General features: G+C 51.8%; 2 protein-coding genes across 2 annotated transcripts; one reads left to right on the top strand and one right to left on the bottom strand.

The window, feature by feature from the left end:
- Positions 1-300: 300 nt before the first annotated feature.
- Positions 301-5,843, top strand: DUOXA1 (dual oxidase maturation factor 1). Its single transcript, XM_062501506.1, has 6 exons — positions 301-447; positions 1,317-1,374; positions 1,928-2,062; positions 2,197-2,410; positions 4,796-5,010; positions 5,635-5,843. The coding sequence occupies exons 1-6, from the start codon at positions 301-303 to the stop codon at positions 5,841-5,843; spliced, it is 978 nt and encodes a 325-aa protein (XP_062357490.1).
- Positions 5,844-9,548: 3,705 nt separating this feature from the next.
- DUOXA2 (dual oxidase maturation factor 2) lies at positions 9,549-14,535 on the bottom strand. The gene is made up of 6 exons (XM_062501520.1): positions 14,389-14,535; positions 14,198-14,255; positions 11,861-11,995; positions 11,470-11,683; positions 10,161-10,375; positions 9,549-9,745 (listed from the first exon to the last, which is right to left on the bottom strand). The coding sequence occupies exons 1-6, from the start codon at positions 14,533-14,535 to the stop codon at positions 9,549-9,551; spliced, it is 966 nt and encodes a 321-aa protein (XP_062357504.1).
- Positions 14,536-20,476: the final 5,941 nt, after the last annotated feature.

Below are 20,476 nucleotides of genomic sequence, written 5' to 3'. Positions count from 1 at the left end.
GGGACGACCCGAGTATTGCAGCAGGTACCCTGGTGGCTCTAACCCATCTTTGCTGTGGGCTGTACGTTGGGAAGATGAAGGGTATCTCCCGTGGGAGATACCTGAGTGCATGCCCGGTGTGGGATTTCTGTGTCCACGGCCACTGGGATGCACACACAGCCATGCCAGGGACAAGCAGAGTGCTGGCAAGGGGGCAGGAGATAGTTCTGTGGAGAAGGCTGGTTGGAGTGGATGCGTGGAGATGATTTTTCTCACCACTGTCTCTCTGGGTGCCAATTTTGAATCCTTCCAGGCAGCAAGATGACACTGTGGGATGGCTCCTACCCCTTCTACCCTGGACCCAATGCCTGCTTCCCATTTGACACTACCCGGGCTGTTATTGTCACCATATTCCTCTCCATCTTGGTCACGTTCATCATCATCCTGCCAGGGATCCCGGGCAGGGGGGTAAGTGGAGGGGTAGGAGCAGTTCAGACCTCTGGTCTCTGCCTGTGCATTCCATGCTCCTCCTCCTTCCCAGCCTCCATAATGGACTTGGGAAGCAAACCTGCCCACAGGCTCATGGCCGGGGCTCTGGGATCTTTAGAGAGCCATGGGGCTGAGCTCCATGAACACTCATCCCAGAGACACCAAACTCCACCACCCCAGATTGCTGAGGAAGCTAGATCTGATCTTGGCTGGGTTGCTCTGTGAACAAGCCTAAATGATTTCACCAGAGTGGAATAGCAGGGTGAGGCTCAAAGATTTCACCCCACCTTCCCAGAAACATCAATAAAAGAAGGAGGTGTGTACCGGGCATGTCCCAGCACTGCTCACCGGGCTCTGTGTGGCCCACAGACCCTGCTGTGAGCCACATCAGGTGCTTGTTGTGTGCCTGGTCTTGCAGCAGGGCTGGTTGAGGGGCTTCTGTCACTCTACAAATGCCTGGCCACTCCTTTTTCCTACAGCTGTGGCCAGCTGTCAACACATCTAAACACATGAGGTTTGGATAAGTGTGGAAACTGCAGCTGAAGACTGTTAGAGGGAATGTCTCCACCCTCCTTCCCAAGAAAAGGGATGTCACAACTTTCTCAAATGGGTTCTTTTGATCTTCTTCCTCTGTCTCAATCTTCCTGCTGTCTCCCCCCACACCACAGCAGGGATGCCCCAGCCACAGGTATACCCCAGGCCACCCACCCACAAAACACATGGGATGACTCCCCAGGGAGGGCACAGGTCTATTCCTCAGCATGTTTCTAAATTACGTGCTTGGTGCTGAAGTCCCCATGGTGAAATCTGGCTGACACCTCTCCCTCCACTCTGCTCACCCCTCACAGAGACTCTTCTGGTTCCTCCGGTGGGTGTTGGGACTTTTCATGGGAGCAGTGATCCTCAGTGAGTACTGGGGTCCTGGGGGGAAACGCATGGATGCCCAAGAAATGGAGGGGAAAGGTGGGGGAGGGTGAATAGATCAGTCAAAGGCCAAGTCCAGCCCTTAGGATGAGTTAATGGGGAAGATGGACACATGTCTTGTGTCTGGGAGGTGGTTCCAGCAAATGGAAGGCACCCATCTGCCTCCAGTGTGAAGACTGGTGGTCAAATCCAGGGCAGTCACCAAAAGCCCACCACCAAGTTCCACGGAATTCAGGCAAATGGGCAGGGGCTTAGGTGAAAAGCAGTGTCCAGACAGTGCCCAAACGTCAGCCCCACTGCCACCAGTGTAGGATCTGCACTGGGGCTGGGGAGAAACCAGCCCAAGTGGGGCTTTCAGGGTCACGGGTGGGGGTTGATGTTGACATACAGGACTTCTGCCCCTTGGGGCTGACAGCCCAGTCCTGACCTTGGGATGAGGTAGGTGATACTCAGACCATGGTGACCATCCTGTCAGGTGCTTCCAGCACCAGAAATCTTGCTGCCAGGCTGTAACTAACCCCTGAAGTCTTCACAGCTGTACAATTCACCAGAGACTGGGAGACTGGCTGGGTGCAGGCAAACACCTCCTACAAGTCCTTCAGCCATGTGCAGGTGAACGTGGACATTGGGCTGCACATCGGCCTGGCAGGGGTGAACGTCACGCTCAGGGGTGAGTGCATATCCCAACAGGAGGGGACTAGGTGCAGGTTTGGCAGCCATGCACCTGGATACTGGCCCCACACCAGGAAGCTTTAGAGCTGCCTCCAGTGCTGAGAAAGGTCCTTAGTCTTCATCACCTGGCAGGAAACCCAGTGAACCAGATCAACGAGACCATCAACTACAACGAGCACTTTCCCTGGAACTTTGGAGCAGATTACGACCACAGCTACAGCCAGGGGCTGGAGAAGGGGCTGCCCAGCCCCATCCTCTACGTGGCAGAGAAGTTCAGCACGCAGAGCCCGTGCGCTGTGCACAGGCAGTACCGCATCGCCGGCCACTACATGGCACTCACCCTGTGGTGAGTTACAGCCAGAGGTCAGCCCTGTCCCACGTAGTGGGGAGGTGGGAAGAACCAGGGACAGCAGAGGGAGCCTTATGGAGCCACCCTTGTCACTGTAAGGCCGTGCCAAAGCCTTGGGTCTCTGCAGAATCTGGGGTTCTCATGCTTCCTGGGTCTGTCATAGATTCATAGAATTGTGGAATTATGGGGTGGTTTGGGTTGGACTGGATCTTAAAATTTTTGTTGCTCTAACCTCCCACCCTGGGCAGGGACAACTTCCACTATCCCAGATTGCTCCAAGTGCTGTCCAACCTGGCCTGGAACACTTTCAGGGATGGGGCAGCCACAGCTTCTCTGGGCAACCTGTGCCAGGGCCTCCTCACCCTCACAGGAGCAATTCCTTCCCAATATCCCACTTAACCCTGCCCTCTGGCAGTCAGAAGTTATTCCTCCTCATCCTGTCCCTCCAAATCCTTGTTTGAAGTTCCTCTCCAGCTCTCTTGGAGCCCCTCCAGGCACTGGAAAGGGCTGTGAGGTCTCCCTGGAGCCTTCTCTCCTCTCTGAACACCCCCAGCTCTCCCAGCCTGGCTCCAGAGCAGAGGGTCTCCAGACATCAGAGCATCTTTTATCCATGTCCCCAGACTGCTCTTACATGTCCTCTGCCTTGATGTACAAAACTGCAGTCTGAGAAAAATTCATTGAAGGGAAAACAAATGCAACTGTGGGACTCATGGTTCAAGATCTCTCCCAGGGACCCAAAGAGTCCTAGTTAAGATCCACTGTGAAATGTCTTCTCTTGCACGTCCACGTGGGCACAGACCCACCCCAGGGGAGCAGGAGGGACCATCAGGAGGGTGCTCAGAGCTCATCTCTTCATATGAAACTTAGATCCCTTGTGTGTGTTGTGACTGTGGAGTTTCAGCACCCCCATGAGTCTCAGAGGTGGTGGGAAAGGCACTGTAGGGAAGAGAGAGCCTTGCAATTCTGCCATGAATGTAGATTCCAGGTCCCTGTATCCATCTCCTTTTTTATTTTCAGGAAAAATAATTACGTCCACCCAAAAATTCCTGTATTTCAAGCCAGAAATTTTCATGAAAACTCATTTTTTGTTTTTGTTTTCTTTTTTTTTTTTTCCCAGAGTCAGAAAAACTTGCTAGTCTCACCTCCCCAGGGAGCTAAATCCAAACCCCAAGCACAGGGTAGGGCTGGCAGCTGGGTGCACTCCAGGTGCTGAATCAGGTGTGGGCATAGCTAATGGTGCAGTTCTCCAAACAAAGGTGTCCCTTGATGCCATTGTCCCTCTGAACACGTGGGAGCTGCCTGGGGGTGACCAGTTGAGGACAATCACAAGAAAAAAAGTTACTTTGGAGGGACTGTTACAATCTGATTATTAGAGAGATCCTCTGCCCAGATTTAAGGTGCAAAAGAGACTAAATGCTGAAGTCAATACTCTGGATTTTATGGGACAGTAAATACAGCGTACACAAAGATAGAAAGAAATAGAAAAGGAAAGGGGGAGGTGAGGGAGTGAGGGACAAATTAAGTAAAAAGATACAACCACCCATGGAACCAGACACTGTCCCATTGATCCTCTTCTGGTCTTCTCAGAGGTGGGGGTCCCACAAAACTGAGTTCAGTGTTGGTTCAGGTTCAGGTGGGAACACCCAGGCACCTTCCCTGCAGAGGGGAACTTTGACACTTCCCAGCACTCCGGATCTGTTGCGGCGCTGCGGATCAGGTGCATTTCTGTGGTAGAAGGGCTCAGAGTCTCGGGGTGTTTTGGGGGTTTTTGATGGTTTATGACCCCTTCTAAGACATGACCCTGCCTCTCCAGGGTCTGCTTCTTATCAGGCTTCTCCCTCATCTGGCTCAAAACACAGAGATTCTAGGGTGGGTCCTCAGTCTTATGCACATCAGAGGGCTTGCCACCACACACCCAAAACCCCTCCTTCCCCCCTGGTAGGGGAGAACTTAGCCCCAGCAAAGCACCTGCTGCCTCTGCAAATGGCCAAATGTTCGAGCTATCAAACATTTAATACTTCAGTCTCTCACAGGAGCCTCCAGCGATTTCTACTCCAGTCCCACACCCAGAGCAGGGCTGATGCCAAAGCCATGCCAAGGTGCCTGGGGGCTTCAGGAAATTCAATATACTGAACATTCCCAGGAGTGAAGGTCTCTCTCTACTCCTGTGGAATCTGTCCCACAGCTCCACCACTCATGTCATTGCACAGTTGTTTGGGTTGTAAGGGATTCTTTAGATCAGCCTGTCCAGCAATCTGCGGAAGCAAGGCCAGCTAGACGAGGTTGCCCAGGCTTTATCCCTCCATCGGGATAAGGAGAGGACACCCTGAGCAGATACTCCAAGCCTGATGTTTTCTGCTCAGTTTTGTGGTCCTTTTGCAGGCTGGCCTTTTGCACATGGCTCTTTTCCATCCTGCTCTTCTCCATGTCCATCCTGCTCTATGGTGGCCACATGCTTCTGCTCACTGCCAGTCTGATCCTCTTCTCACTGCTCTTCTTCTCCACCGTGAGAAGCAGCCTGGAGTGCCCCATCCAGTTCGGCTCAGTTTCCATGAAAACAGACTATGGTGAATCCTTTTGGATGACATTAGTGACAGGTGAGTGCTCAGCTTGTTTCTGGGGTTTTTCTTCTCCATCCCTACAGAGATGATGCCCCGACAGCTCCTAATCCCTTCTTTGTCCATGGCTGGTCACATAAAATGCTAGTTTTAGGTTAGAAGATTTTAGATCAGAATTATCAAGGTTGGGGAGAAAAAGAGGTGAGCAGTCAAGAGATTTGAATGTTTGAAGTTACCTGCTGGATAGAGAGTCCCCCTGCCTTTCAGGACCTGCTCCACTTCCCAGCAGCAATTGTTTCCTTTGATCAAACCAGAATTTTCCATGTTACAACATCACCTCCAGGGAGACCAGCCCTTTTCCAGTAGCGGATGGTAATAATTTTCCCCCTGGATACTCCTCTTTTTCAGGCTAAACAAGCCCAGGTCCTCCAGCCTTTCCCTGTGCATAGTGGGCTCCAGCCCTGACTCTCTACCCCAGTTCATCAACCTCTCTTTTGTACTGGGGAGCCCAAAGTGATGCTAGAATCGAGATGGGGACAGAGAAATCAGCACCTCTGCCTGACCTGCGGGGTGATGGCACATGTCCCTGGAGTGCAGCTGGATGGAGCTGGGACCCAGCAGGACTCCTGCAGTGGTGTCACTGTGTACCTCTGTGCATTCCAGGGCTGCTGTGCCTGCTCCTGGGGCTGGCCATCATCATCCTCAACTTTGTGCAGCCAGAGAAGCTGAAGCTCATCTTTAGCCTGGACAAGAGCAGCAAAGAGGAGGCGTGGGACAAGTCCTGCCTGCCAGCTGAGCCCAGCTGCTCTGCACAGGATGGGTTTATGGTCCCCCTCGGCGAGCTCTGCCAGGTGACAGCCACCCAGCTCTGAGGCACAGGGCAGGCAGGCAAGGCCTGGAGAAAGCTGCTCCTGAATTCACCAAACCCATCAGGAGCCCAGGTGGGAAGTAATACAACAAGAACCAAGTGATGAGAATATCCAGATCTGAAAGAGTGTCTCAAATACAACAGTTTACTTTTTTTCCTCTCTTTTCCTGCCCTTCCCCCCGATCCATCCCAACGAACCCTGAGTCCTCCCCAGGATACAGAGATAAATCAGAACAAACTGGGGAGAAAGCAAGCAACTGCAGACTCATAGATATGAACCAGGGGAGTAGAGACCACAACAGCCCCCTCACACTGAAGACCCTCAAAAAGTCCTCCTGCCCTTGGATGCTCTTCCCATCAGCAGTCAGGAAGTACAGATGGAGCTGTGCTCTCCAGGGTGCCCTGTACCCAACACTCCCCTTAGTTTGAGGTGAAGAGCAGGATGGCAAAGAGGAACACAATTTACTAGGATGCTGGAGGTACCAGACCAGGAGGGAGGGAAGAAGAGGTGGGAAAGGAGGTGCAACAGTGCCTTGGAGATCAGCTATGACCAACTGGGGAGGGGTAAGCAGCACATCCACTCTGGGTTCTTCCTGCTCAGCTGTGGAAATACTCGTGTCAGGGGCAAGAGACACTGCCATTCTGCACACCCAGGGCAGCCACCCACCCACCCACTCCTGGCTGCTGGCAGCCAGCTGGGCTCTCGCCCCACACAGGCAGGGAGGGTGCACACTTCAGCTTTGCACCCCTTTATCACTCTGAGGATTTCACAACCATTTCTTTCTGTTTTGTGCTCACTTATTTTCCTCTTTATCTCAATAAAATAACTTTGACTTGCCCTTTCGCTTGCTTGTTGATAGAGGTGTTCCTCTGAGGACTGTTACTGCGACGTGGCAGCCACAGGGAAGGGGTAAAGAAAAGGCAGAGCCCTTTTGTGGTCCTGAATGGGGCACCTGACCATGGTCAGCCAGCGCAGGGCAGTGCACCCTAAATAAGGTATTTGAACATCCCCAGCAAACAAGCAGGCAGAATATGGGAGAACTTTAGTTCCTGGTGTGCCCCTGAGTATGTGGGAGGTTTGGTGGGAGCTCCTTCCAGCCCTGCAGGGAGCTTTGCAGAAGAAACACCACAGGCCAGGGGAGGAGGAGCTCAGCCATGGCATCCTTCCCCATCCCATTCCCGTGGGAAGAGTCTTCACTGAGAACCTAGAGGACCCAACAGGGTTTGAAGCTGAACTCCTTTGGCTTGGGAGATCTCAGCCAGCCCAATGACACCTATCAGGAGATGCTTCAGCATACAGCTGGACTGGATCCAAGGTGCAACAAATCCCTTTGGTTTAGTCAACTGAAACTCAGGCATCATAAACCTTTCCCGTGTGTTTGTGCCTGGGGAGCAGGGCAGTGGCTGTCTGCCAGGTGCCATGGTGGTTGCAGTGAGTGCCACCAGGGCAGGGAACCACGGTCCTTGCAGAGCCCTAGGCTGTGCTCCCTGAGATGCTCACAGTGCTTGTTCCATTGCTGGCACTGATTCCAGTTGGATGCCAGATTCCCCGGGTACTGGGGGGCCAGAGTCCACCTGGACCAAGAGCCACAGATTTATGGGTGATCATTTTACTTCTTGCTGTCCAACAACATCTCAATCCAGCCAGGAAACTGAGCTGGGAGCTGCACTGGAGGGAGGACGTGGGAGCTGTAGAAGCACAATGCAGGGGCTGCCCAACCTTAGCTCTTACAGTTGTGTTTATTTGGGTTCATGCTCCTATATAGCTGCTACAAGAGGACAAAGTTTTCCTTCTGGTGAGGATGCTCTTGGGCAAGAATCATGCCCTAAGCAGGAGATGAAGCTGGAGAGAGCCAGATGTGATGGCAAAAAAGCTGGGAAACCCCCCAGCCTCCTGTGTCACCAGCCCCAATAACTTGTCTTTTGCTGTACCATCTTCCCCTCAGTGCCTTCAAACCTCATGTGTCTGGATGCACGAAATTCCCAAGGAAGGCTCCTCCTTTTCCTAAGGGAGTGTTGCTGGTTTAATCTTACAGCTTTAGCCCCAGCACTAAGCTAGTTAAAATCCTTTTGAGGCTTTCCTACATTCTCACAGCTCTTCATGACAAAGGTTTATTAGTGGGTAACCTTGAAACATGCCATTAAACATTTAAACAGTTAAACATTTAGCCCCATGGGAAGGATGCTACTGCTGGAGGCTTGCCAGAAGTGACCTTCAGCTGTGCCCCATGACCCCTTCTTAAGAAACCAGCCCCCTAAATGTCCACAGTGTTTCAAAGGAGAGGGGTTTTAGTAAAACTTTATTGAAAATAATTCCCGCACAGAACAAACCACATTAGTGACACACAAGTATTATCTGACAGAAATAAGTAACTTGCCAACAAGGATCTCAGAAAGAAATTGAAATTATGTACCTTACAATTAATTGGAATGAAGGTGCCCAGATTTCCAGCATTTAGTTATAGAATCCCAGAATAGTTTGGGGTGGAAGGGACCTGAAGGTTCATCTTGTTCCACCCCCCACCACGGGCAGAGACCCCTTCAGTATCCCAGGCTGCTCCAAGCCCTATCCAGGCTGTCCTGGAACACTCCAGGGATGGGGCAGCCACAGCTTGTCTGGGCAGCCTGTGCCAGGGTCTCACTACTCTCATAGGGGTGAATTCTTCCCCAGTATCCCATCTAACCCTGTCCTCTGGCAGCCAGAAGTTATTCCTCTTCATTCTGTCACATGGGCCCTTGTCCCAAGTCCCTCTCCTGATTTCTTGGAGTCCCCTTTATTCTCTGGAAGGTCTCCCTGGCACCTCCTCTCCTCCAGGTGAACACTCCCAGCTCTCCCTCTCTCTCTGGCTCCAGAGCAGAGGGGCTGCAGCCCTCAGAACATCTCTAGGACCTCTTTTGGACTCACTCCAACAGCTCCATGTCCTTCTCTGGAGGCAGCTCTGCAGGTGGGGTCGCACCTGAGTGAGGCAGAGGCACAGATTACCCTCCCTCCCCTGCTGCCCAGCCAGTCTACGTGTGCTCCAGCTGCACAGGGATAATTTCATTCTTCACTCCCTTTCCCATTGCATCATTTTGGTTCACACTAGGCTACAAGTTTTTAATAAAGGCCGAATATGAAGGTGAAAAAAAAAAAATCACATCAGCACATCCCCCACACCAAACTCCACGGTACATTGATTTCGTGTGGAGCAGATTTTTTTGTTCCAGCACCTGCAGCATTGAGCCTGCAGAAGTTGGATCCATGCCTGACTTTCCTGGATACGCATAAACCACAAAATGTCATGTTTGGGAAAGAAATGAGCAGGTTTAATCCCAGGCTTTTGGATAGGCAGGTGCTCCCAGGGAGAAATGTCACCCAGGAGCTGTTTCTCAGTTTCAGTGGGAACAGACCATTGGAGAATGCCTGCACTGGACCATGGGGCAGGGCACGGAGCAGGAAGGGCATTCCTCCTGGGACAGGGATCCCCAGGTGAGTGTGCAGCTCAAGTCTCCAGAGCTGTGAGCTGCTCTGATGGCAGCCTGCCCGCACAGCCTGCCCCTTCCAGAGGGCACTGTCAGGGAAACACAGTCTGTGAAAGTACTTCCCAGCAAGGACCTATCCCAGTGCGGACTCCAAAGGCAGTTGGATGGGGAAATGCATCTCTGGGGACATCAAGAATTTGGTCTGCCCTTTTGGGTCTGTCTTCAGGGAGAGAGTGAGGAGTTTCTTCTAGATGCTGTTGATTTCAGAGGGCTGAGAAGGAGACAGGCTCCTGTTCATGAATTGGGGGTTGATGAACACCTCAGGCATTTCCTGGTACTCCTCCTCTGCTTTGTCCTGATGGAGATCAAAGAAAGTTTTCAGCAGGTCCAAATTGAGGTGGTGCATTGCCACAATGGTGATTCCGACCACAAAACAGAGCAGGCCTGGAAACAAACATGTTTTCAATTAGGTTCCTGTCACTCCAGCAGTGTCCTCACCCCACAGCTCTCCTTGGATTGTCCCCTGCCAGAGGACAATGCCTTTGGTTATGGAAGATGGCCTTCTATTGTATGAGCTGTTCTGAGCATCCTTGTAACCCAGGCAGAAGTCTGAAAACCCAGGAAAGTGATCCCAATGTCTTTGCACCTCAGGAACTATAAATGCCTCTATTGCCCTTGAGATGAGGAAGATGTTTTCCCTTTTCCTATCCCTCTCCACATCTCTGCCAGGATCTGCTTTGCCAAGGCACAGGCTGGGGCTCTGGGGAGCTGCACTTCCCACTTGAGAAGGAAGCACTGGGAGTCTTGTACATACAGAGGGACGCAGTGATGTGACCTGAGGAACTCTGAGTGTTCTTACCAACTGCTAGCATGAGCCAGAAAGAACCCCCATAGGCTACATGAAGGGTCCTGGTCCCAATCTGGATCAGGCACATCGGGGAGCTCCTCACAGTGGAAAATGAGAGCAGTGAGAAGATCATGAAGGCTGCTGTGACCAGGAACATGTATCCTCCATAAACGAGGACGGGCATGGAAAAGAGAATGTTGGAGATGATCCATGTGCAAAAGGCTACCCTGGAGAAAAGAGAAGACCAAGAGATGAGTGGTGCAAGTGCCATGGATTAGGATGCTCTGTGTGAGGATTTCCATGTGGAAGGAAGAATCTGGGCTCCAAGTGCACTGTACAAGGTGGAGAAGCTCTGTGGGCAGGCAGGAATGATCCCTAATCCCCATGCTGAGCTAGCACATGTGCAAGGCTCACACAGCTACATCCAGAAGGCAGAAACACAGATTTCCTCCTCCTGTAGTTCAGCCCACAGACAGTACCAGCCTCAAGGAGGCTGTGGCAGCCCACTCACCATATCTGGACCATCCCACTTACCTGCCATTCCACATATGGGGCAGCACGGACCCTGAGAGCAGCACCCACAACTGAGATAAATGCAGGACCAGGCAAAGGTCATTTGTTCTGCACTTGCTGAAGAGTTGGGCTACAGAGGAAGGCCTCAGCTGTGGACCAGTAGCCCTGGTTCCATGGCATTGCCTGGCTTCTTCCCTAGTTTCTGTGTCCCTTCTGTCAAACACCAAGCAGGGAGAACAGCACTGCAATGGTTCTTGATGGCCAACATGTGGTGGAAAGGACCATCTCCTGCCAGCTGGGGACCAGCTCTCCCCAGCCCTAGTGGGCAATGACACATCTCTGACCTTGTGAAGCAGTCAAGGTCAACTCCACAACAACAACAGCAGCATCTTTTCCTCACCTGACCCCAATCTTAGATACAAAATCCACTCACAGGTAAGGTTGGGAGAGTTCTTCATGTGTCCATGGGCCTCTCTGGGCCACCAAGGACAGCAGCTTCAACTCCATCCATGGGGATGGACTTCTGCCATCATCAACGCATCGTAGCAAGGACTTGCACCACTTTCCTCTCTCCTGTGCCCAGCCCTCTGGATTTGTCCAGCAGGGAGATCCATGACTTCTTCTCTGATCATCCTAAAGCGTCCACAGCACCTTGCAGGGACCCCTCCATGCACACAGCTTCTCTCCTGGCAGGATGCAATCCCACCCATCCCAAAAGCCTAGGGGAAAGGTAGCCAAGCTCTTCACATCCCTGCATCTCCCGTACCTGCAGCAGGACAGGAGGGCTCACCAGGACAGGAGGGCTCACCAGAGCATGGCTGAGGCATAATGGCCGGCGATGCGGTACTGCCTGTGCACAGCGCACGGGCTCTGCGTGCTGAACTTCTCTGCCACGTAGAGGATGGGGCTGGGCAGCCCCTTCTCCAGCCCCTGGCTGTAGCTGTGGTCATAATCTGCTCCAAAGTTCCAGGGAAAGTGCTCGTTGTAGTTGATGGTCTCGTTGATCTGGTTCACTGGGTTTCCTGCAGGAGGGATGAGCTGAGGTCCTGCTGTGCCATCACCTGGGCAATGCCAGCCAGAAGCATGGGCATGGCAGGGTCCCAGGAGCCTCCAGACAGACCGAGGACCCCTACAGAGCAGCTGTAGACATCCTGGGGCCACAGGCACTCCAGAGTTCCAGATGGAGACATCAGACTCACCCCTGAGCGTGACGTTCACCCCTGCCAGGCCGATGTGCAGCCCAATGTCCACGTTCACCTGCACATGGCTGAAGGACTTGTAGGAGGTGTTTGCCTGCACCCAGCCAGTCTCCCAGTCCCCTGTGAACTGGACAACTGCCAGGAAAAATAAAGCCAGGGTTAAAGCAGGTCTGGTTTCAGACTTTGCTGTGCTTAAGGGGAGAATCATGTGTGAGTGGCAACATTCCCACCACGGTAGGGGAAGGGAGTGTTAAGAGGGCAGGAATGCTGACTCAGCCACCAGGACATGCCCCAACCAGCTCCCACACCCTGCAGAACTCAGGTCCTCCCCTTGCTAAGCATCCACTCCCTGGATCTGGGAGCAGCGGAGCTCAGATCCCCAGAGATGAACATCATGACCTGATTTCTCCTTGGACATCCTCTCCAGAACTTCCCTGCAAGCTCCCCACCATGGCAAGAACCACACCACCCAGGGACAGGGTTCAGAGATGAGCTTGTTTGTCAGCCACAGGAACAGGGGTGAGTCTCATTTCACACATTCAGCTCCCTAAATTGCACTACTAGTGAACAGTAAAAGTCATTGTCAAAAGGAGGCTGTGGAGAGGGGTGGAAGTGTCATCACACAGCCACAGCGTGGGCAATCATTCCAGCTGGGAAAAAAAAAAGAAAAACTTGAAGCTTTTCTGGTATACGTTTTTTGGAACAAAGCATCCTTTTCTGAAGCACTTCCACTTTGCAGTGGGCTTTATTTTCCAACAGGGAAAGTAAGGCTGACGATTTGATGTGAGGCTGAACAAAACCTTCCTGAGAAAATGTTCAGTTGCTGAATCAACTTGTGAGTGCATTGATGCAGTGGGAGCTCCACAGGAATGTTTTTTGGCTGCAGGGTGAGTGTGGCCTGCTGCTGCCAGACAGAAACTTTGACGCTGGCTTCAGAACAATTTGTTCTTCCCATGTGCCCAAGCACAGCCCAACTGCAGCCTTGTCACAGAGTAGTGCTGGATGGCTCTGCAGGGCTGAACTGGGTATGGCTGTGGAGTCAGTCCTGGCCTCCACCCCTCTGCCACCTCCAGCCTAGCACCAGGTTCTCAGGTGGCTCTGGTGGTATCTCCCAGAACCTGGACATGCCCGGGGTGGGAACCACATGCTGGGTTGGTCCATGCACCTAGTCCCAGTCTGGCTAGCTACTTCTAGTGCCTGGTCAAATCAGAACAGAATCTTTTAGGTTATTATTACCCCTCTCCTTCTTCATCCCTCCCTGAGCAGTCCTGTAATCCATCTTGTCCTTCACAGCAGGAGGGATTTAGGGTCAGGGCTGGTTTCTCTTGCCACCTGGCATCTTCTGTCCCCTTAGTACAACTTGCCTTACCCATCCTGTTGTCCTGTCTGAGTTGGAAATCTCACTGCCTGGTTTCCATCATCAGTTATTACAGGAGATTTCCTGTTTTTTTTTTATTAAATTAAATCCTCTCCTTTGTCTCCTCTGACCTTGCTCCTTGGGAGGTCTTTACCCCACTGCAATCTCTGCCCTGCCTGTGTTTTATTCCAGCCTGCTCCCTCCACATCACTGCAAGGCTCCTCTCAATCTCCAAATATGCCTGGCTACAACCCCAGGCAGCATAAGAGGCTCACATAGTGGGAGAAAATAATGGAAAACAGGTGAGAAAGATTGTAAACACACCCAACCAAGGTAGCTGGGGTGCAGAAAAACCCACTGATCACAGTAACCACTGTCTAGCCTTGTGTGTTGGAGAAGTGGAACATCTGTGTTTAGACAGCTCAGAAGCACCTATTGAACAAGCTTGAGATCCAGCCCTGTTACAGGAAAGATCAGAATACATCAGTGAACTACACCTGCACAAATCCCTGAAACAGAGTGAAAACAGCAAATTTGGTGATCCTTTGGCATGGACTGAACATCGTGGTGCTGGTCCCCTCCTTGTCTCTACCCAGCGCTGCTTTGGGGATCCCCTGGAGGGTGAGGTAATGAAAATAAACCTGCTCTTTGCATTTCATCCACACTTTTGTGGCTGTTCCTGGATCCTGCCTGTGTCAGGTCATACACGCAGTTGGAGGAACATGGGGCTGTGCAGCCTGATGGAGCTGGGGCTGTTTGAGTTACAGTCAGCAAAACTCCCAGAAGTAACCACAGGCACCTCCAAGTGCTCTCAGCCACCATACCAGGGAAGGGAAAGCTGTTTTGGGAAGCTGTGTGACTGCTTTGCAGGGTAAGGTAAACCTCACAACCAGCTGTGGTTGTGACCCCCGGCTCACAGACCCTACCCCAGGGTTTGATCCCACCCTCAGACCCATCCCCAAGGGCTGCACAGGACTTACAGACAATCACCAGTCCCACAAAGAGGCTGAGGAGAATACGGAGAGTCCAGTACAACCTCTGCAGGGAGAGAGATGGGGCATCAGGCAGGCAGGAATAGCCCTGGCTCTCCTCCTGCCTCACCCTAAACCACCCAGCAGGGTCCCAGCACCCAGAACATGAGGAGCAGTTACCCATTCCCAGGGTCACTCACCGCCCGGCCACGGATGCCTGGAATGATGAGCAGGAAGCTGCAAGCCAGCGTCAGGAAGACCACGATGACTATGATGGAGCTGATGTCAAACACAGCAGCTTTCCTCTGCTGTGGGTAGAAGGGGTAGACACCATCGAAAAGAGTCATCCTGCACCTCCAGGAGCCTGTGGGAGAGAGGTGGTCACAGCAGGGACCCTGCACTCCCCTGCCTGGATGCCTCCAGCCTGTGGTGGCTCAGTTCTGGAATAACCAGCTGAGGGAGCTTCACCAGAAGGGTCCTAAGAGGGACAAGGAAATGTGACGCTGCGAGCAGGCAGGCAGAACACTCCCTAGCAGAGAACACACCACCCAAAAGCCCTCAGTGGAGGAGACAAGGTGCCTGGGCAGGGCTCCAGCAGCCCGAGGGACTGTGGCAGCCCAAGGAACCACAAGCCCCTGTCCTGCTGCAGTGTGAGGAGCAGCCCCAGAGAAGGAACATCTTGAGCAGCTCTTGTCTTTCCCTCCAGCAGGGGCAGCCAGGGCTTTCCACCTTGGGGTAAACTCTCGGGGGAATTTCCCAAGCCAGTGACAACTACAGAAGCATTTGCCTTCAAAATTACTAGGAACCACTGAAAACATGGATTTCACAATAGCAAAATTATCCCCAGCCGAGGACCAGCAGTTCCAAGTGGAACAAAGCCCACTACTCCCATTCCTGCTCATTTTTTCCAAGAAGATTTTCCCCCAGGAGCTGCTGGTCTGGTGTAGGGGGAAGAAGGAGGATTTGCACTGCCCTTGGTCTGGAGGGGCCAGAAGCAGTCCCTAGTCCCAGGATGAGAGTCCAAAAAACATTCAAAACTCCGTGAGCACATCTCAAAGCTATAGGTAGCTGAATTACATAAAATAAAACGGTGTGTCATTCCCACAGATGACTTTGAACTTCCTCTGGCACACCAGTGCCAGCAACCACATATCTTTTCCATGTGCCTGGCTTAGATATTTTCTACCAAAACTGATAATGTGCTTAAGTCCTCGTGCTGATTGCTTATTTAATAGCCTCTCTGCATGTAACTGCCCCAGGAAGTTTGCTAAAGTCAGGGAATGCCAGAGCTGATCTGACTCATGTCCAAACAGCATTTTATTCTGTTCCTGTACAGAAGAGGCGATTTTATTCTCATTTTCCAGAAACTCTTTTAATCATATTTTTAGGTAAGATCCAACCCAGAGCAATTCAGCCACAAAAAACTGGTCCCAAATCCCTAGAGGTGAGTGGGGATCACAATAACTATCATAAAACAGTTTGCTTGGACAGCTGAATTGCTTTTTAATACATAAAGCAGTATTTGATTTGAGAATAATTTTCTGCCCAGCAACCCAGATAATAACAACAAAGAGTAGAATGGAGACTGGGATTTTACAGTGGCTCTGGACCTGAACTTAGCTTGATTGCTACAAACTAATAGAGCTGTGGTAGGCTCTTACAAATGTTTGAGGCTATTTTGCTGTAACAGCCTTGGGTTATTTCCTTGGAAAGCCAAACCTGGAGAAAGGCAGACTTCAAGTGCTATGGTTACCCGGCAAGCAGGAGCTGTAGCTGATTCCCAATACTACTGAAGTCCAGCAAAAGCGTCCACGAAGCAGTCAGAGCTGCTGCAAGAAAAGAAATAAATGAGTAGTTTAACCTAGAACAGATGAAATCATAATGACCTGAATTCCCCTTGTTTCCTGGTATCTTTGCCCAAATTTCCTATGAGATACAATAAAACAGAAAAGATTTCCAAGTCCATATTCACCAAAACACAACTCTTCAGAATTTAAGAGACTAAAAACCAGAACACAACAGGAAGAACAGTCTTGCTAAACTTAAATTTAACTTTCAACCAACATGAATGGATGTTTGCATTTCCTTACACTTTGCATTTCCATATACTGGGAGCTTGTTTTGTAGAGAACTTCCAGGGAAGCAACTCTTTTACTGACTGCCCATCTTTCTCTCTTGATTGCCCTACAGGCATTTTTGCAGCTTTCAATTGGAAAAGTGATGCCTACAATTCACAGCAGGAGAAGCTGAACTTATTGCACCTTGGAAAGCATCCTCCACACTCAAGCATTGCTGTGACTTTAGAGCCCCTATAGCTCCTTCTGTCAGTGTATGGAGGAGTAGAAAACTGGAAACATCTTCAAGGTACAATCAGCAGTTCAGCAAAAATAGATAATCTAATCTTATATTTTAAAGTACTCTAGACTTGGAGGAGAGAAAGGAAAAGGAAGCAGAAAACTTGCCCAAACCCCAGAAGTTTCTCATTACAGAATCTCCATTTTCCTGCTCCAGAACGAATTGAGATAAAAAGGAACTTTTTTTAAAATGCTCAGCCAAAATCTCCTGGTGGCAGAGCCAGCAGCAATCCTAGCTGGGTTGCTCAGGGCTGCAGGTAGGTATTTTCCATAGGAAAACCAAAAAGAAGCCTGCCCCCAGGAAACTGAATCATCAGAACTGCAATTCCCAGGTAGGGAAAGAGGAACGAGGGGGGCAACCTGTAACGGGGTGGAATGGTAGAAACCGAGAGTTAACTGTAGATGGGAAGCATCCTCTCCTGACAGCCACAGCGAGCCGGGACCCCCGGAGCACGGCGGGCAGCAGCACGGGCTGCTCTCCAAGACGGGGGCCCCTACCTACCTACCTACCTACCTACCTACCTACCTACCTACCTACCTACCTACCTACCTACCTGTCGCTGCCTCTGCCGCTGCCTCTGCCTCTGCCGCAGGCGGTGCCCTGGGAGGCTCCGACCCGCACCGCGCTCTTATAGGCGGGGTTGTCCTGCTCGGGCCCTATGTAACCCGCTGCTCCTCCCGCCCCCCGCACTCCGGAGCCGCCCGCAGGTGAGACCGCACACCTGGGGCACACCTGGGGCACGAGCGACCGGGGATGCGCGGGTCACCGCCGAAGAGGGGGATCGGGACACGAGCGTGGCCGTCTCCGTGGGGCGTCGAAGGAATCGTGGGCGCTCCGCTTGCGTGGAGAAAAGGGAGATAAAGCGGCTGGGAATACGAGCGTCCTTGCTTGGGGGGGGGGGGGAAGGGGGTGGGTCGGGAACTGAAGGGTCAGGGGCGCTCGCGTTCCCCGTTCCCCGTGGGTGTGCCCGAGGGCCGTGCGTGTCTGCCCTTGGAAGGATTTCCGAGCGTGTTCCTGCCTGCCTGGGTGGGCTGGGTGCGTGGGATCGGGGCCACGCGCGCTGCCACCCGCGGGGGGTTCCGCTGTCGCTTCTGGAGGGGACAGGGACCGCCGCTGCTCCTCCTGCATCCCGGGGATGGAAGAGGTCGGGCCACGGCCTCAGGTCCGTGCTCGTCCGGAGGGCTGGAGGGCTCTGGGTGATGTGTGAGGACGGTGACGTGGGGCCACGCGTGTCCTCGCCCGCAGGGTGCGGTGGAGTCACGCGCGGGACCGAGCGTGTCCCTGCGTGGGAGCAGGACACCGCAGGCACAGGCAGAGACCGCTCGCGTTCCTCCGGGGGTCCCAATCCCCGCTGTGCCCTGGGCCCTCGGGGCATCTGGCCCCCAGGGGAAGCTGGAGGCTCCACTCATCCCTGTGTGCAGGTTGTCCATGGAGCGTGAACGTGTCCAGGATACTCCAGGATCTAAGGCTGGGGACACGTAGCTTGTTCTAAAATCGCAGAACTGACTCGTGGGGTGGGGGGGGGAAAGGTGGCAGCCCCCAGGTGTGTCCCACCAGCACTGGGAAGAGATAGAAATTTGCTGTGACTCACAAGGACCATAGGGATCAGGCTCCAGGCTTGTGGAAGGCCTTGAGTCTGCTGTCCTCTGGGTGGCCACACTTGGATTCCACCATGAGGCTGATGCTCTCCCAGGATGCTGGTGTATTCCACAGTCCCAGGTTACCTGTGGCTCGAGAAGCTGTGTGTTTGCACTATCTGACATATGGTTTTTGGAGGGGTGTGGAACTCCAGGCTTTGACAGGGCTCAGGGATCCTCTCTGATGGGAGAAGACAAGGCTGACAAGCTTAATTTCGCTAGATGTAGAGGGAGAGAATGAGTTTCCAAAGGTGGCACAGGGAATCTGTGGACAAGCAGAATCTGGAGGGCTCATCACTACAGTGTTCTTGGGAAAGCTTGACGAGGCTGTGGAAATAATCCATCCACGCTTGCCAAGCTTTCCCTCAGGAAGCTGCACCCATGGGCTTCCAAGGTCCGTTTGCAAGATCACCATTGTTACTGTATAACATTGGCCATGATCCAGACTGGAAAACCCCCAGTGTCGATAAGGCGATAAATAGATTTTAATTTCTGGGACATAAGGAGATAAAGGGTTCATGAGAACTGGCATCTCGTGGCCTGGGACAAGAGTAATTCCCATACCTGAGGATGAGGGAGATGTGCTCAGCGACAGAAGGAATTTTAAAGCACTAGTTCTGCTGGAACTCTATGAGAAGACCCAGAGGGAAAGGGGAGACAATCTGTGCTGTGGCTGTAGTGATGTGCTTTGAGCCTTGGCTTTGCTCTGTGTCTCCTGAGCCACTTCTGTGGCACCTTCAGACCGCACTCTGGCTGGGGGTTGTAACTGCACATTCTGAGTCATGAGGAGATAAATCTGGCTGTGTCTCTGGGGTCTCCCCTTCTACAGCACAGGAGGCCACGTGGACCTCTCTGCACAAGTCCACAGCTGCTGCCAGTGCTCAGGGAAGGAGCCGTTTCAACAGGGAGAGCTTCCAGGCAGGAGAGTCCCAGCCCCGTGTGGTGATGGTGACAGCACTCTGCCACTCCTGCCAGCGATCACAGGCATCTCTGTGTCACCATTAGCCAAACTTTCATGTTCTTTGTATGGAATGGGGCTCACAGAGATTCTAGTTCCCACCAGCTGCACAATGTAAATCTCACATCCACCAGACCACGCTCAGCACAGGGCTATGGGGTGGAAAGGATGTGGAAAGAAGAACTGTTGTGATGGTCAAGGAGCCTGGAAATGTCACTTCTTGAGACACAACTTATTTTCTAATGCAAAAGACCAAAAGTACAGGAATCTCTGGCAGAAGGACTGGCCACGGGTTACATGCTCTGCTCACAGACTGGTGATGAGTGTTTAAATTGATTAATGTAATTAATGTGAGTGCAAATGATAATGTTTAAGTCTCAGGCAACTTTGTTTTCCAAGCAAACTGTTCAACATGAACTCAAGTTTTGCAGTTTGCACCATTAGGAGTTATAGGTGAAAAATCCCCACTGCAGTTCTCAGTAAGTCAAAAATAAAACCCACAGAGCTGCTGGTAATGTGTAAGCCTTTCCAAAACCAGATTTTATTTAGGTTTTAATTAAAATAATGAAAAAAGAAATAAAAAACATCTATTTGGATGTGACAGAGCAGTGTAGGAAAAGGGGAAACCTGCACGTTGCTGCATCTCTTGGCAGCACAGCTCTTCTGAAACAGTGCTAATCTTTGGATACACACTGAAACAGGGACAAAGAGCCATATTTAGTGGAAAACTCTGTCTTGGAGTTAAATTCAGGTTTGGCATTTCTGTGCATGGAAAGCCAGTGGTAGATAGAATTGTCACATTTGTTACTCTAAATCACTTCACAATTCAATACTGGGAATCCCTCTCTTCTGGCAGCTGTTGCCTGGAATTTTAAACGTTCAGTTCCCAGTGATGAAATCTGCTCTGGATCCAGGACTTTTGTGGACAGGGAGGTGGTAAAGCATCATGAGAAAGGGTGGTCAGGAGGGATGGCCATCAGATTAGCTCAGAGGGGACCAAGTAGTCTTGTCTGCAGTACTCACACACTTTGGGATGTCTGACTGTGTGCTAAGGCTTTTCCCATCATGTTCACAGCTGGATTTGCTTGGATGGGTCAATGCAGGAAGAATTTCCAGCTGAAATGTGCCTGTTTCTTTAATGGAGCAGACACAACTAGATGATGAGCTGTGAGTCTGTAACTGGGATACCCCCAAGGCAGGGCCACCAGTCCTGCTTCAGCAGAAAGGTGTTCTTGGGTCAGCTGACACATCCCCACAGAACTTTCCCGAGGTGATGGGGTCTCACATGACTCCTGTCGACGTCCCAGACCCCAAATTAGGAGACACTGCTCATGGATG

This window comes from Cinclus cinclus, chromosome 13 (assembly GCF_963662255.1).
Source record: "Cinclus cinclus chromosome 13, bCinCin1.1, whole genome shotgun sequence".
In the NCBI taxonomy this organism is placed as follows: Eukaryota; Metazoa; Chordata; class Aves; order Passeriformes; family Cinclidae; genus Cinclus; species Cinclus cinclus.
Note: the sequence above shows the minus strand (reverse complement) of the source record. Positions and strands in the feature narration are given on the sequence as shown.

Coding starts and splice junctions, on each gene's coding strand:
- DUOXA1 (XM_062501506.1), top strand. CDS start 301: ATGACACTGTGGGATGGCTCCTACCCCTTCTACCCTGGACCCAATGCC. Junction 448..1,316: donor CAGGGATCCCGGGCAGGGGG/GTAAGTGGAGGG, acceptor CACCCCTCACAG/AGACTCTTCTGGTTCCTCCG. Junction 2,063..2,196: donor GGTGAACGTCACGCTCAGGG/GTGAGTGCATAT, acceptor ATCACCTGGCAG/GAAACCCAGTGAACCAGATC.
- DUOXA2 (XM_062501520.1), bottom strand. CDS start 14,535: ATGACTCTTTTCGATGGTGTCTACCCCTTCTACCCACAGCAGAGGAAA. Junction 14,256..14,388: donor CAGGCATCCGTGGCCGGGCG/GTGAGTGACCCT, acceptor CTCTCCCTGCAG/AGGTTGTACTGGACTCTCCG. Junction 9,746..10,160: donor CTGGCTCATGCTAGCAGTTG/GTAAGAACACTC, acceptor GTTTGTTTCCAG/GCCTGCTCTGTTTTGTGGTC.